The 15,873-nt window shown below is 39.8% G+C and overlaps 1 protein-coding gene and 1 long non-coding RNA gene across 3 annotated transcripts; both read right to left on the bottom strand.

Moving 5' to 3' along the window:
* LOC133729590 (uncharacterized) lies at positions 1 to 3,080 on the bottom strand. 2 transcript variants are annotated; one of them, XM_062157145.1, is made up of 8 exons: positions 3,024 to 3,080; positions 2,702 to 2,763; positions 2,568 to 2,610; positions 2,254 to 2,422; positions 1,934 to 2,151; positions 1,647 to 1,827; positions 653 to 1,034; positions 1 to 579 (listed from the first exon to the last, which is right to left on the bottom strand). In XM_062157145.1, exons 4-8 carry the CDS (start codon positions 2,391 to 2,393, stop codon positions 361 to 363), a joined length of 1,140 nt encoding a protein of 379 aa, XP_062013129.1. In that variant the 5' UTR covers positions 2,394 to 2,422; positions 2,568 to 2,610; positions 2,702 to 2,763; positions 3,024 to 3,080; the 3' UTR covers positions 1 to 360. The 2 variants fall into 2 exon arrangements, with proteins under 2 accessions (XP_062013129.1, XP_062013128.1); XM_062157144.1 differs by lacking the exon at positions 3,024 to 3,080 and having other exon boundaries at positions 2,702 to 3,009.
* Positions 3,081 to 3,220: 140 nt separating this feature from the next.
* On the bottom strand, positions 3,221 to 7,895 carry LOC133729591 (uncharacterized). Its single transcript, XR_009856424.1, has 4 exons — positions 6,495 to 7,895; positions 4,001 to 6,261; positions 3,814 to 3,884; positions 3,221 to 3,420 (listed from the first exon to the last, which is right to left on the bottom strand). It is a non-coding gene; the product is annotated as an uncharacterized LOC133729591 (long non-coding RNA).
* Between the last annotated feature and the right edge of the window lie 7,978 nt (positions 7,896 to 15,873).

Raw genomic sequence — 15,873 nt, 5'->3', positions numbered from 1 at the left:
TTAAAAAAGGAGAGAATCAAATCAACTTCACAAATTCAAAGTGCATCGCATTGAGTACTTAAAAACTGGATTAAGAAGCATTTGATATTCATGTGAAAGCATGAGTCTAAAATTAGAACCAAACCCGTATTTGTTCAACCAAAAAAAAAAAAAAAAACCCAGTATTGTTCAACCAAAAACCAAACCAGTATTTGTTCAGCCAAAACAAAAAGAACCAAACTTCGTCAGCCTCCATCTCAACTTCCACCCACCATTTTAAGTCAGGAAGACAGTCCCACTTGTCTGATTTTGGGGCAGAAAAACTCAGAATAAACTAGTTCGACTTTATCAAATGTCAAAGGCAAACCTACATATTTTGGTTCATGCCCAGTCCAGGTGAGGAAGATAGTCCCACTTGTCTGATTTCGGAGCAGAAAAACTCGAATAGACTTGTTCAACATTCTCAACTGTCAAAGGCAGACCTACATATTCTGCTTCATGCCTCTTCAACAATCTTTTCATGTCTTCTGATACCGGTTGCCGATGAACCTGCAGTATCTTGGTATCCGAATTCCTTGAAGTCAATTTTTTTTCCATCCTCTGTAATAGCACAAAGTACACCATCATTAGCAACAAAATATAGCAAGAATAATAACCATAAACGATATATTACCTCAAGAGTAAGTATCTTCTCATCACCAATAATCAGCAAATCCGGGTAAGGGAAGGACAAGCAACGAGGAATTTCATCTACATGGATTCTGACCCATTTTACTTGACTGACTGAGCCAAGGAACTGAATCAGTGGCTGTATAGCACCATGCTTTACGTTACATGAGAGCACAGTCAATGATGGCTTGCTGCTGTAAACATAAAGAGTGTGACGCCTAGGAGACATCATTCTCACAACTGTCTTTCCCCAGTCATGTAGAACCACTTCACCATGGAGATAGAAGAAATCTATGGACGACTTCAAATTAAAGAACGACTCCATGAAATTAACAATGTCCACCGGCTCTATGCAGAGACATGTAGAACTGCCAAAACCCCTATCCCTGATCCAAACACAATAAAATGATTTGATGAATAACTTGAACAAGATGTGATGGGAACAATTTCAATCAACTGTAAATGGATTTTCTACTAGAATTTGTGGTGCTGCTGCTTGGCTTTTACCTAAGCTTGTCAAATCATACACATAAACTTGCTCAAGAGAAAACATGAGTAAAAATGCCATTTGTTTACAGAATTCAACCTAATCATTCCTATCTAAAAACACCATCTCCACTTCCAGACACTCAAAGTTTAGAAATTCAGCGAGAAAAGCAACGAAAACCCAATGAGATAAATCCCTTGTTACTGTTGCTTTGTTTCTCGAGCATAGAAACACAGCTTGCTTTATTTTGAGAAATTGAGAGCCAAATTTCTATTAGAAAATCAAACATGCTAGAACTCTAGAAGCAATAACAGAAAGGAACACAAGGCTTATATAACCCAAATCTAGAGACTAATAGCATATCTGGTTCATTTAATTAATAAGTATTTCATGAGGTCACTAATTATTACACCAGTAACCTTTTACAAGTCAATGTCAAAGACACATGAGCTGTTTGATATGACTTCAAACAAATAGCAAAGAAGATACAAGGGTGAAGAAAAATACTCACTTGGCTGCAGCATAGAGGCAGTCCGAAAAAGAAGTAGATCGTCTCCGGAACAACGGAAAAAGAGAGCCCTGAGACCTTCCGAAAACAGCCTCATAATTTGCAATTGCCTCAGCAAACTTATCTTCATAAAATAGCATTGTAGGGCGTATGGACTTGATGTTTGTTTGCTGCTCTTTTTGTACTAAAGAAAAATTAAAATTAAAATAACAAAAAAAAATTACTAGTTAATGCAAGCAAAAGAGACAAAGAGTCGAGTAGGACAGAATATTAGATGAGACCCGACTCACCATTGTTTCTTGTTTGGGGTGTCTGACAGATGTAACAGATCTGACCGAATTTGGTTCTCATTCTAGCGCCACTCAACTTATCATCTGGCCTGATATTGGGCAGATATTCAAGGACATCCAACTTCCACCCAGCACTTTCCGCTTTCTTAATAAAAGATGATACATCTCCCGTCTCCACACAAAGAGCAGGCCCAAGAGGCTCAAGTTGCTCAATATACCTGACAGAGACAAAGATAAGGTCATGCACTAGATAGAGCACAAAATCTATTAAACCAATGAAAAATCCAAACAAAATATATATGAAATATCAAAATACTCACGAAGCAGCAACAACATATAATGAATTATCTCCAATCTTGAACTCATACGATCTTTCAGACCCGATCTGGGGGCCAGCAATCGGTTCAGCCTCAAACATAGTTCTATAGAATTCGAGCTCCTTACTCATGTTCTCTGCCATTGTCACCACCAGTGGGCGCACAACAAAGTCTAAAACAATAAAACAGTACTAAGGTCAAATTTTGGAACTTTCTACAAGTTTATACCACCAGAATCCACGCAGCAGAATAGAAACATAAACACCAGAGAAATCTAAACAAGTTCTAATGCTCTTTAGAATGTGTGAGAGTAATACCAGCCTTGTTAATAGGTACTCTACTTTCCTCAATGATTGGATTCTTCAAAGAGACAACAGAGTTATCAGTACAGAAAATTGCAAAAAAAAACACAAAACATGGTCCTTAATCTCTACAAAAAATAGTAATATACCTTAACATAAGATCTGGTCTTCCTTGTCGCTGGCCTTGCTTGCCCACGAGGTTCTCTCTTTTCTTCAAAGACACAACATATAGTTACAGGAAATTGCAAGAAATATAAAGGGAGTGAAACTGGCATCCTCTCTTTTAGAAACCACAGACACCCTTCCTCTTTTTTTTGTTTTTTTTCTATTTTTCAGGAGTATTTTTCAATGCACATGTGCATGAGAACAGGAAGCGAGGGTGTGGTTTGTAAAAACAGGGGTGCCAATTTCACCCCCCAATATACTCGCAACATAAAAAAGGATCCCTTAAATCTCTACGAAATGATATACCTTATCAGAAGATTTGGTCTTCCTTGTAGTTTGCTTTGTTTCCTCAAGCTTAGTGACAGAACACAACACAGCAATTGTGGTCAAGGAAACAGTTACTAAGCAGAAAAATCCAGAGACAATACAATTATAATCAGTAGTTACTGATAAATTGTAATCTAAATGTTGATGAGGTTAAACTTAATGTGGTAAAAGGATATTTTTTACTAAAGCAAGAATAACCGGCAAAGAAGACGCTTCCCATCTCCAAGTTGTGTGAAAGCAGAAATTCTTGGTCAAAGACCAGATCGCAGGAAAATTGAGGTACTCTTGGTGGCAAGAGACTTCCCAAGACTCTTCTCTCTTCCCCGATGCTCACATAAACGACGCCATGACATCTTTGATTTAAGCCCACACATGCCTGCAGATTAAGCAACTTTTAGACACCTTTGATCTTGCATAGTCATGTGGCTTATACATATAAAATAAGATGAAGACCTACATTAAATATTTTCCAAGCTATCATGTTATCCAAATCAATACCAGGAAAAGGCTCTAAAATTCTTAATTAGTATGAAACACAAACTTAAATCAGCAACACTAACAGTCAAAATCTCTCAGTAATGAAAAAATAAAAATACAAAACAACTTCAGATGGCCAATAAAGGAAAAAGCCGATCAATCCTCACTCAAAACACACATACAGAGACCCGATTCTCCAAAATATGTTTCAACACAAATTAGCCAATACAAATATCAAACTGTGACCAAGCAATCAAACTCAAGAATCCACTAAAATATGCAAAACCAATACCTGTGTGAGATGCAAAACCACGCAGTCATCTGGCTTCACTTTCAACTTCTCGCCGGATTTCACTTCAGCACCTAAAAGTAGCAAAAATGATTTCAAAAATAGTTTTAGTTCATGGCAGAAAAATCACTCTACAAGCACAGAGGAGTTCCACATCAGAGTAATAATGAAAAATTTCAGTGATACTTACCCCAAAACTCAGGTTCTCGGTCACAGTTAGGGCAAAATGGTGACATCGTTCGCAGGGGGGAGGGAGGGGGAGAGAGAGAGAGAGAGAGAGAGAAAGGGAGGCTGCTAAATCTGAATAGGCCAAGTTTTCTAGAGCAAAGCTACTATATATACATGTGCTGGTACTGGGTTTGGGTCCAAGAGTGGGCTTGGGCTTGCAATGCTGTGTACCCTCATTTTCTCATTATTTTTATGTTCCTCAATTTTCTTTTTTCATACAGAAAAAAGTGGTACTTCTTCTTTTCCTCAAAAAAAAGAAAAAAGAAAAAAAAAGGTGGTACTTCTTATTTGCCATATCTGGCTCATTTAGCTCTCCTTAGTACCGTATCCAAATTTTCTCATTTGATATTCATATTTGCCTCGATATCAAAAATGCGAAACTTCCAGCAACATCATCCACCTTTGTTATCACCAGCGCTGCCACCTCCGGCAAAACTATTTTAGGTGGGAGGCAACCGAATTGGCGAATTATTCTACCACTTCCATTCTCTCAACAAATTATTGTATAACTTCTGGTTGCACTCCACCGAAAATAACACGAAATTTCAATGGTTACATTCGGCCACTCCTTGCTCCATTCTTGCACAATTTTCAATAGGACAATGCTGAAATTGTGTATATCCCTTCTCTCTTTCTCCTCTACCATGTAAATCTAGTGGTTTGACAAGACGAGGCTGACTATACTCAACTTTCTATCTCTTCTTTCGTCGGGATCTGAGTGAATGGGGATAAACTATTTTTCTTTTCTATAGGGCCCTGAAATTGGATTTTAAAAGTTTCAAAAAAAAAAAAAAAAAAAAAACAAAGAGACCCCTATGCAAAAATGGGAACCTATAGGCTGGAATGCTACAAAATCTATAGATGACATCGATGCATCAAAATCTAAGATGACTCCAGCCAATGAGGAATAGAGGTTTGGCCCTGAACTCAAACTGTTCATTAGCCCGGCAAAATGTTGGCTCAGCTGCCACTAGGGTTGGACCTAGTACTGTTTCCTAGAGTGATTCAAACAAAGCTAAAAGGGATGGCCCGAGCATGGCACGAAGCCTGAAGCCCTGAATGCTACTAAAATTGGATCGAGTCCACTATTTAACACCTCTAAACTATATCCAGAAGATCATCATGCACATAAAGATATATGGTTTTCACCACTTTGGGCCAGAGTAGGGTTTATCAAGGTTCCAACTTTTGTTGCCTCTCTGAGCCATTCTAAACCTCTGCATGGGAATTTTATTAATTTTATATTCATATTTTCCTTCAAATATGCTAACCTGAAACGTGAGGCAGATGTATGACTTAGCTTAGGTTAACCCACCACGCCACTTATGGCAGAGTACTGAATTATTGCATCACTTTTGGTCTCCCATCTCCAATTGCATAACTCTCAATTGGAGACCGTTGAAAATGGAGCTAATTTTCAATGGGAAGCTACCTAATGTTACATTTGGTCAATATCTGAATTCATGCACTTTCCGGTCAGAAACTATGGACCCTCCCTCCCTTCCTCCCTCCACCGAATGTTACATTTGGTCAATATCTGAATTCATGCACTTTTCGGTGGGAATCTCTTCCGCCCCCCCCCCCCCCCCCCCAACACCGAATGTTACATTTGGTCAATATCTGAATTCATGCACTTTTCGGTGGGAAACTATGCATGTTCCCTTTTTTTCTGTTATCTCTATCCCACCCCCATCTCCCATATCGGACTCTAGACTTCATCGTGGTAGGCCTCTCTCACTCTCTTCCGGCTTCAGATGCAATGGAATTCGTGGGGAGGTCTAGGTAGGTAAAGCTAAAATCTATAGATGGAATTGAGGCAACTATGTGTATTGATTGTGGGCAAGTTGTCCTTCTTTGAATTCTTTTTTGTAATTTATCAAAATTTCTCTTCATGTACTAGAAATCATAATGTCAATTGTTTTATCTCGGGTTTGATAAAGATTTTGGTCGATGCTAAACTTAGAATGCTAGATATATGCTCATATATGCTAGAGTTGACATGATTGAGCACTATAATTATAAGAAAAGAAAAAGAAAGGAACAAAACTAGACTGTAAAAACAAGACATGCTGTCCTGAAAAGTCACGAGCAAAAACGGCCTACACATGATTAAAGACAAAGAAATAGATAAAAGGGAGAAGAACCTGTTTTAAAGGTGGGAGATGAACGTCCTTCGCTTCGACAACTCAGTCTGTCTGGAGTGTCCTCAGAAACGAAGAGAACCTTCCCAGGAACGAAGAAAATATATATATATATATATATATATATATATATATATATATATATATATATATATATATCTGCTTTCGTTGAATTGAGAATTGAGGATCATATATATATATATATATATATATATATATAAACAAATACGATATATCTGCGTTCACTGAAAAAAATTATATATGAACATATATCTGCTTTCATTGAATTGAGAATTGAGGATCAAGAAAATTTACCCTCTCTCAGCAGCAAGGGGATCATATAAACATGTTGTTCGCAAGCCAGCCATCGACGCCTCACCCTCCCTTCCTCTTCAGCTTTCCCGGACGCTCCTGCATCTCTTGTTCTTATTCTTCATCTCGGAAACTGAACCCAAAATCAGAGAACCAAACTCTAGATCACGATCCAAGCTACCGCGGCAAATCCAGAAAGAAGCTATAGCCTTGAACGAGAACCAGGCCGGCCGGCAGGCCATTCTCTCTTTCTCGATTCCGATCATCTTATACATGCCAAGGAAGGGTTACGTGGCCTCACCACATGCCTACGTTTTTGCCTTCGGAGGTCATACCATGGTAGCTCGATCTGCATCTTCTTCTTCCTTTGTTGTTTTGCGGCTTCCATCTATCTTAACCCTAAGGTCTGCAATATAGGGGATCCAAGGTAGGGGTTGAAATAATATTACCATTACCAAAAAGAGACGTGGTAGAAATTAATTAATTCATTAAATCCTCACCTAATTAATTTATAAATTAGTCCAATATTTCAGAAAATTATCAAATCTCTATGTGTCTTGCATATTTCATAACTAGTATTCAATTCATGCATATAATGGTTTGTTGAGTCATAACTCTATGCATGTTGCATGTGTGCATGTGTCAGAATAATAAATCAAGTGCTGCAGAGAGAGACCAAAAATAAAAAGAAATTTTTTGTTTAGTGAAAAACAGAGTTTAGGGTTAAACTAAACACTAGACACAAGCATGTGACCTAGTACATTGGGCAGAGAGTAAAAGCGATTTGCCAAATCGATGTATAGACTGCCCATTCTGTTATGCAATCAGTGGTCTCTCACTTCCTCTTTTAGGGACTCCCCAGGCATCATAAACACCCGGACATCGCTATTAATTTACGGAAAATTCTGCTATCCACCCGGGGTGGATTTCCACATGGGCATCTTCACCGTTGATTTATGGCTGAGTGGGTCCGGAGCAACCATGGCCTTCCATTTTCTGTTATTGTGAGTTGGTCGTTAACGTTACTGTGAGTTTGTGAAACAAGAAGTGGGACCGAGGTTGAGAGGTAGAAACAGATGGAGGGGTAACTATCCATCAATGGCAAACTCATCTCCTCCTTGATCAGAGTTTAGCTCTTCCATGGTAATTAACCTAGTTCTAAGTCTTCATCTGTTCATCAACAGTTTCGCAATTAGCACAAATCAAATCTCCCATCTCCTCCTCTCCTCCGACCAAACCATCACAGGCCCCGCCGAGATTCTATCCGATTCCGGCAACAAATCTGTACCCCTCCCACTTCGTCATCTCCCCGTCGCCGTGCAAGGACTCGGAGCCGAGAGTGAAGCCAGTTCGTGTTTGATTTAGAAATTAGAATACATGGACTTCAAAGTTAAAATTTGATGGGTTTATGGAGGAGATTGACAATGATTCCACAGGGGGTTCATGGAGGAGGTCGAAGAAGCTGATATAAATAAAAAATACACAGCATAAATGGACATAAGACAATATTGGTGCAGTGGTTGAAGACGCATGGTATTAGGGAAGGGCAGCTTAGGTTCGAGCCACCCCATCCCCTTATGCCTTTTTTTTTTTTCCCTCTCTTGCTGTTTTCTTTTTCACAAAATATAATAAATTGAATTTGTTACCAAAAATTTCTTAGATATTGTTCTTGTTTCGACGAAATTAGTAACATAAAAATGAAATGGAAAGAAAAAATTTAAAATAAATAAATAAATTTTCTAGTTAACGTTGACTTGATTAAAATTTATTTATAAATTTAAGAGCATCTCCAACAGAGTAGCTAAATTTAATTTTTAGCTATATTTAACTATTTTTGAAGCAAAATTCAACTCCAACAGACTAGCTATAGCTTAGCTATATTTAACTTTAGCTATCATTGATGGAGCAACATTGTTAAATCAATAGCTATATTTCACAAGTTTAGCTAAATTTAACTAAAAAATAAATTCTACTGTTGGAGATGCTCTAACATTTTAAGTGTTTAGAAAAACTAACCATCAAAGTTAAATCCCTCGAGTTGTTGTACATGGGTAAGAAAGTTATACCATATGATAATTGGTCATAAAAAGTGCTTTTATAGTATTCATGATGGATTGCCAAAATGTGTTTTAGTGTTCAGAGTTAATGAAGATATTGTGGTTGACCGAGTGGATTGTTATTGAAATAAAGTCGAAAATGGATAATATTTTGAAAATGAGTTGATTCCTGGACTAAGTGTGACCGCCGCCGTCCACCACTAGCCTAGGGCTGGCACAGTCCCTATCCATGACGCCATGAATGGCGTCCATCATGGTGATGCTGCAATCACCAACTTCGCTTCAAATAAGTTCAGACGCTCAGGTCCAACTAAAATTCTCATTCATTGCTTCTAAGGCCTCTCGCTCGTTTTACAAAACTTGTTCCTTAAGGAAATTAGGACTCAGACCGTCCTATGCAAATGATATAAACATACTCATTCTGTTCCTACATAGAATCCGTGGGGATTCTATGGACTGATTCAACCAACTTGCGGACGTTTAAATATTTCATGATGTTGGTTGACACGCAAACACACTAGTCGCGTGGTGTGCCATTGTCCACCTGTAAATGCTGTTTATACTACACTCCTAGCACATATCATATGACAACGGACTCACTCCCCAGATCATCCTATTCAGTCAATTGGACTTGACAATGCTAGAGAGTTTACATCGAAGACTTTCGATGGTTATTGCATTGAGACTGATGTTGGACATCATATTCCCATGAACACACCCAATTGGTCTCACGGAAACGACTACAATGGTTGCCCGGACAGTAGTAATGCGTACCAATCTCCTTATATCCACTTGGGGTGATGCAATATCGCATGCAGCTATGCTAATTCGTCTACGACCCACCGCCATTCAATCTACCTCTGCGTTACAGCTAGTGACTGGGTACCAGTGTCTCGTACTTATGCATATTTGAGTCTGCCATTTATGTGTCAATTGCGCTGCCACAGTGCTCGATGATGGGTCATTATAGATGAATGAGCAACTACGTTGGATTTGAGACTCCAACAATCGTCTGCCACTTCATGCCCTTGCTAGGCGATCTCCTTACCGCTAGATTTACGGATTTTCACTTTGATGAGACAGTCTTCTTGTCGTTAGGGGGAGATAAGAACACGGATGTTTAGCAGGAACGACAGGAATTGTCGTGGTCTGTCCCACTATGTCTCATCTCAATCACCGCTAAAGTGATAAGATTACACATATCTGCTGCGAACATGCCTACAAGGATGGACGTCCCTATGAAAGGACGTAGCGCCACCCTACACGGAGGTAGGTATAGCGACAACGCCATAGAAAGCGGCACTCTGGCGTTACAAGCCATGGCCCCAGCTAGGATGCGTGGGAGGCCCGTGGGTTCGAAGGATACTTTGATACAATTCAATTCTTTGATCATCGACACTCAAAATCCGTCTCATGAGAATCTTCCGGATTATGGTTATCGTTTGGGGACGCCTCAATGTCAGAACCTATTCCTGAGCTCTATGAAAATTACACTAGTGTACATGAGACGTGGGATAGAAACTCCATCACTATTGATGATGTATTCGCGCATTTCATTGCGCATAAGTTTGTTGAGTCCGATGATATCGAACCACGCTCTGTTGATAAATGGATGCCAACGTAGAGAAATTTGGCCTAAATGGAAAGAAGCTATCCATGTTAAGTTGGATTCTCTAACGAAGAGGATGGTTTTCGAGCTAGTGATGCTAACACCTCCTAACATAAAACCTATTGATTAATGGGTCTTCGTTAGAAAGCGTGATGAGAAAAAGAGATGGAAATCTCGCCTTATGGTGCAAGGCATCTAACAAAACACCCTGGAATCGACTACGATGAGATATATTCTCTCATAATGGATGTCATTGCACTCCACTACCCTGTCAGTTTGGTAGTTTCCGAATAACTGAACATGCACCTTACAAATGTAGTCACTACGTATCTTTATGGGGATCTATATACGGAATATACATGAAGGCTCCTGGCTTCATTTACCCAAGTCAAGTGGCTCTACACCACAGAGCGCGTTTGCAATATGCTTGCATGTTTTCTTGACAAGTTCTGGATTCTATCGCGGTTCATGTTGGACATGATTTTCATTAGAAGCCCTTAGAGAGTTAAGGGAAGCCGCTGAACACTTGAAATTCGAGTTTGAGATGAAGGATCTTGGGAGAACACGATTATGTCTCGGTTTGGAACTTAAGCATTGTGTTGATAGATGCTTAGGCGTTTTGACAAGGTCAAGCCTTCAAGCACCCCCATGATCGTCTGTAGTCTTGATCCTAAAAAGGATCCTCTTCGTCCGAAGGATGATGACGAAGATGTGCTAGAGGCAAAAGTGCCCTGCTGGAGTATAATAGGCGCATTATTGTACTTAGCTCAATACACAAGACCGGATATCTCATCTGTAGTGAACTTGTTAGCTAGATGTAATACCCGAAAAATTCAAATTAATGTCCGATGACATTTTGGAAATGATTTCGTAGGCGTGGGCACGAATACGAAGCTTGAAGGAGTTGTGGAATTAGTTCGAACGATTTTATTTCGAAAACGAACGTTATTTAGGGGGTCTTGAAAAGTGACTTCTTATACGTACAGAATTTGGGAAAACTTTCTTCATGAAAGTTGTAGAGCTCGTCGATACGATCTCGTGCATATGTGGAACGCAATATTCGGAGTTCGTATGAATAAGTTATGAATATTTGAAAATTGGGAATTTTCTATAAATATCAAAAAAATGTTGACTTTTTTCATTAAGGACGAAACTTTTCTGTTTTTGCGGAATAGTCCCCCGGATTCTCTCTCTCTCTCTCGATCGAAACCCTCAGACCCGGCGGGTCGTGTTCGACCCGACCCGGCTGGTTCTCTCCCCTCCGGCCTCCTCCAGCCCCGGACCCGGACTCCTCCGTGATCGCCGCTCCACGCCCAGCAGTCCCCTCCCATCGCTTCGCCCAGACGCTGCTCCAAAAGCTGGATCGAAGCCACCCAGACTCTTGATTCGGACCCGGCCGGAAAACCACTTTTCCGGCGTTGCATGGGCCGATCGTTCCCATTTTTGTGATCTCCTCCTCATGCTGATCATCCCCATGTAAGCCTTTCATCACGATTTTGTGTATAGAACGCTAGATCATGGTTTGACTTTTTCGACGTCCCTGATTTAATCTGAAATCTGATCGGACGCACAGGATTAATCCGACTTCCAAGCTTGATCTAGGACGATCTAGGCCAAACCAGACTTAACTCCAGGTATGGAAGTCGACCACCCTTTCATTTTGAACCAGTTTGTAGTTGGTCACTTTGCCATCTGAGGTGGTTGACCGGCGTTGACCGCCGCGTTGACCGCCCACTGACCACCGCTTGTGGCGGCGCATCAGACCATATTTCGAGTTTTCATTATCTGGGCGATGATCTATGCATCCATACGAGCGTTTTGATATATTACAAGGTTATGTTAGAAAAAGTTGGTAAATAGTGGATTTACGTTTTTACGTTACTATTTACGGTTTTTACGTTTTATCTTCGGTTTACGATCTACGAAGATCAGACCATCGGTTTTACTTCAAATTTTAATATGTTGATCGTATGACTGTCCCGGTGACTTTGTGAGGTCACGGGCGAAGATCTGACCGTTGGATCTTCGTATATTTGAGAAATAGTGATTCGGAAGGCGATTCGTGAGAATCCGACCGTCGGATTTTCATATAATTTTGTGGAGATGTTAGTAAGGGCGATTCAGGAAGATCTGACCGTTGGATCTTCGTGATAATTTTGGAGGATGATCCTAAGGGCGATCCGTGAGGATCCGACCGTTGGATCATCATATAAATTTGATCTGACCGTTGGATCATCGTTAAATTAGAATCCGACCGTTGGATTTCTGTATATGTGTGGTCTATGAATGATTTCTGAGTTAAGATCGTGTTGGACTAGGTGGTTGATGGATTGATTGGTGAACGATTTCGGATCGTTGTTTTTGAGCTGTTAAGAAGACGCAGCGGGAATTTAGAGGTGAGTAAACCTCACGTGGTTCATATTACGAACCGAATAAATTTAATTACCTTATTTTGTCGTAATTGCGTGAAAATATTTATGAAATAAATATTTGTTTTAAAATCATATGGACTTGATCAATTACGGTCCATGGGTAAGTAAAATGATTTTTATTATACAAAATGAATTTCACGATTTTCTTGTGTGAACTATAGTTGGTATTAGTGGTCATTCCTGAGTGGGTGATTATGTATATATATATTTACGTGATTATATGTGGAATGGTGTGACATTGAAGAGTGTGGAATTTGGGATGATTAAAATACTATGAATTGAAATTTGACTTATCATATTTATATGTGATGATCATGATTGATGAGTTCTTGTTAATATTCATGATTTACATTGGAGTATGTATAGAGTTGGAGAATGTAGGATTCTGAGGACGAGGTGTCCGAAGTTTGACGGTTATGGATAACCGGAGTGTTTGTGTACTGAGGACGGGGATGTCCAAAGTGCGACGGTTTATTATTAACCGAAGTTGTGTACCGAGGACGGGGATGTCCAAAGTGCGACGGTTTATTATTAACCGAAGTATATGGTGCTGAGGACGGGGATGTCCAAAGCGCGACGGTTATAGTGTTAACCGAAGTATTTTGCCGTTGCTTGACCCTAGGCCAAGGTGTCAGAGGTAACGAGGCAGTTAGAGCTCTAACGTGTTATTGGGATGGACCAGAGTGGTGTTATGTGGGTTGGGTGTTTACAGGACCAGTGTGGTGTATTGTGATTTGAGGATTGTGAAAATGTATTCCTTGTGGTTTCCATGAGTGGGTTGATGTCTCTTTGCAGACGTAATACTGTTGAATTTTACTTGAATTGTAATTTAATAAATCAACAGTTCTTTCTTGTTTACTCATACTGGCTGTAAAAAGCTTACCGGGTTTTGTGTTGTTGCAACTCCCGGTACACTATTCAAATTGTGTAGCGGGTAATCCTACAGGACAGGAGAACCAGGACGGTGATCGTGCGGTTAGAGCAATGGTTATAGTTTTACAGCAATTGTAATAGTGAGGCGAGTTAAGCTCATTTGAGCCTTACAATTTGATTTGGTGGGAGTGTGCTGTAATAAATAACTTGAGGATTTGGGTTATTGTAAATTTGAGAGTTGTGAAGTGTGGTTGTTTGTGAGAAAAAAATTCAGGATGTTAGTTGTAATTTGTTATTATTCATGTTTCGGATTTGAATTGATTATTCAAAATTCGGGGCGTGACAGTTTGGTATCAGAGCGTAAGGTACATATTTGGTGATAATCAGTACCTCCCGAGTGATGGCCCGTCTGCAGCGGATCCCCATCATATACTCTTCGGTACTGGTATAATCATTGGGTATGTCTTAGTATGGGGTCTAGACAACGTGTAAGTCCGTAGGACGGTAGAGTTGTCTACTAAGTTCGTATTAGAATAAGTTTAGTTTCCGCGAGTTGTGATCTTCGAGGAATAGGAACCTCTGGATTTAACTCTGATGAGTCGGTGAGGTAGAGGTCGAGTCTGAAGTCGGGACAGGATCTTTCTATGGAGACAGTTGAGGATGAGGTGGAGGCATTAGAGGTCGAGTTGCCTAGTCTACCTGTAGTTGATGTGATGGATGTTATTCTTGGGTTGAAATGGTGAAAGAGAATTGATCTCACCAACTCAAGATGATAGGAGTGTGAGAGATTATGAGACAGAATTCTCAAGACTATATTGGTGTACGAGTGTAGTGATGTAATTTGGGAGATACTTATGTTACCTTTAATAAGGGTAGTATGTTAAGTGATCATGGCATAGGTTGACTTTGTAAGTGAAGTGGTGGAGTTTGTGTAGCTTCTTTGAGTTATAACCTTGGAGGAATGGGAACCTTTGGATTAAACTCTGGTGGAGTTATTGAGGATGGTTTCCACGAAAAACAGTATCCTTATGTGCATTGTAGTCGTTGGTTGTTGGGGTCATGGTGTTTGACCAATGCTTGTATCTAAAGTCGTTACGAGTATTTGACTAGTAGTTGTGATACTTTCCATTAGTTGGATATGCAGATGTTTTGAGTTGAAGAATACTTAGCAGTTATTGGTTGCTTAGTGATGGAATTGTGTTATAATGGAGCATTCATTCATGCTCAGTTGTTTGGTGTTTAGGATAGCTACTATATATTAGCTAAATGTCGGGGTGTGGTTTGAGGTCTGCGGAGGGTATTGGAAATTATTGTGGAGTGCTGCTTCACTGACTATTGTTGAGTAGTAATGCATAATTCGTTGTTACTATGATGGATTTTGTGTATGGTTGACTTATGGAAAGATTGATATGACCTCGTGATAGGATTGACTGTGAAGAGACATTGTGTTGATGTATGAGCTTAGGTAATAACGTTGTTTTCAACTCTAGGAGTGCTAGGGTTGTATAACTAATTTATGAGGCCAGATACTGTTGTGAGGACAGATTATGGATTATGACGTGGTTAGTGTGAAGTGCTATAATCACAGAATTTTGACCACTAGATGTTGACTTACCACCAAATGAGCAGTGAGGTGATTCGTGGGTGAGATACTGAGTGTTGTACCAGTATCGATTAGTGGATGCTAAGATGGTACATATTGCTTGTTGAAGCAATTGATAGATGGAATGATCGAGATTTTTTTTAGAGTTGTAAGTGTAACTCTAAAGATGTGGGTTTTTCCTAGCTAACTCAGGAAGTGTTTAGCTTTATTAATCCCTAATTCTAGCGACGAAATTATTGTGTTTGGTTTGACTCAGAGGATACTAGCTTGACCTCTGTGTGACTTAATTGATTGCTAGGTTTTGAATGATTGTTTGTGATAAATCATTTTGAAAGATGTGTGCAGCAGAGTTCTCGATGGTTTTGAAAAGAGTATTGGGTGACCAAGGTTCGATCCTTGGTGTTGTTGTTGGTTAAACAAAAAGAAAAGAAAACATGCACACCATCTTATTGATTTTACATTACAAAAAAAAAAAAAAAAAAAAAAAAAAAACGAGGACTATGCTATACTAAGCCTAGTCAGCAGCTCCGGATGGATTGAGGCTGAGCTCAAGAGAAACGTTTGAGCCACTGTGGTAACCGCCTGAGCCACCAGAATAGTAACCAAAAGCGCTACCTTCCTCGGAAGTAGCCTTCAGGTTACCAAAGACGTCCTCGCCGTGCACGGGGAACAGAGGAAGAGTTTGAACCTCCTGGTGATCTCCTCCTCGTTGTTGCAGGGATGTTTGTCCTCCTGTTGTGCCAAAAGAGTTGTACTGGTATTAGTGTTGAAGTGTGAGGAAGAATATGAAACAAAATTTAAATCAAGA

This window comes from Rosa rugosa, chromosome 2 (assembly GCF_958449725.1).
Source record: "Rosa rugosa chromosome 2, drRosRugo1.1, whole genome shotgun sequence".
Taxonomy (NCBI): Eukaryota; Viridiplantae; Streptophyta; class Magnoliopsida; order Rosales; family Rosaceae; genus Rosa; species Rosa rugosa.
The sequence above is the reverse complement of the archived record's forward strand: the minus strand, read 5'-3'. Positions and strand labels throughout refer to the sequence as shown.

Excerpts from the sequence above, each read along its gene's own strand:
- LOC133729590 (XM_062157144.1), bottom strand. The coding sequence starts at position 2,827 with ATGCCAGTTTCACTCCCTTTATATTTCTTGCAATTTCCTGTAACTATA. Across the intron at positions 1,035-1,646 it reads TGCCTCTATGCTGCAGCCAA|GGATAGGGGTTTTGGCAGTT; the intron begins GTGAGTATTTTT and ends TGTTTGGATCAG. Across the intron at positions 580-652 it reads AGAAGATACTTACTCTTGAG|AGGATGGAAAAAAAATTGAC; the intron begins GTAATATATCGT and ends GTGCTATTACAG.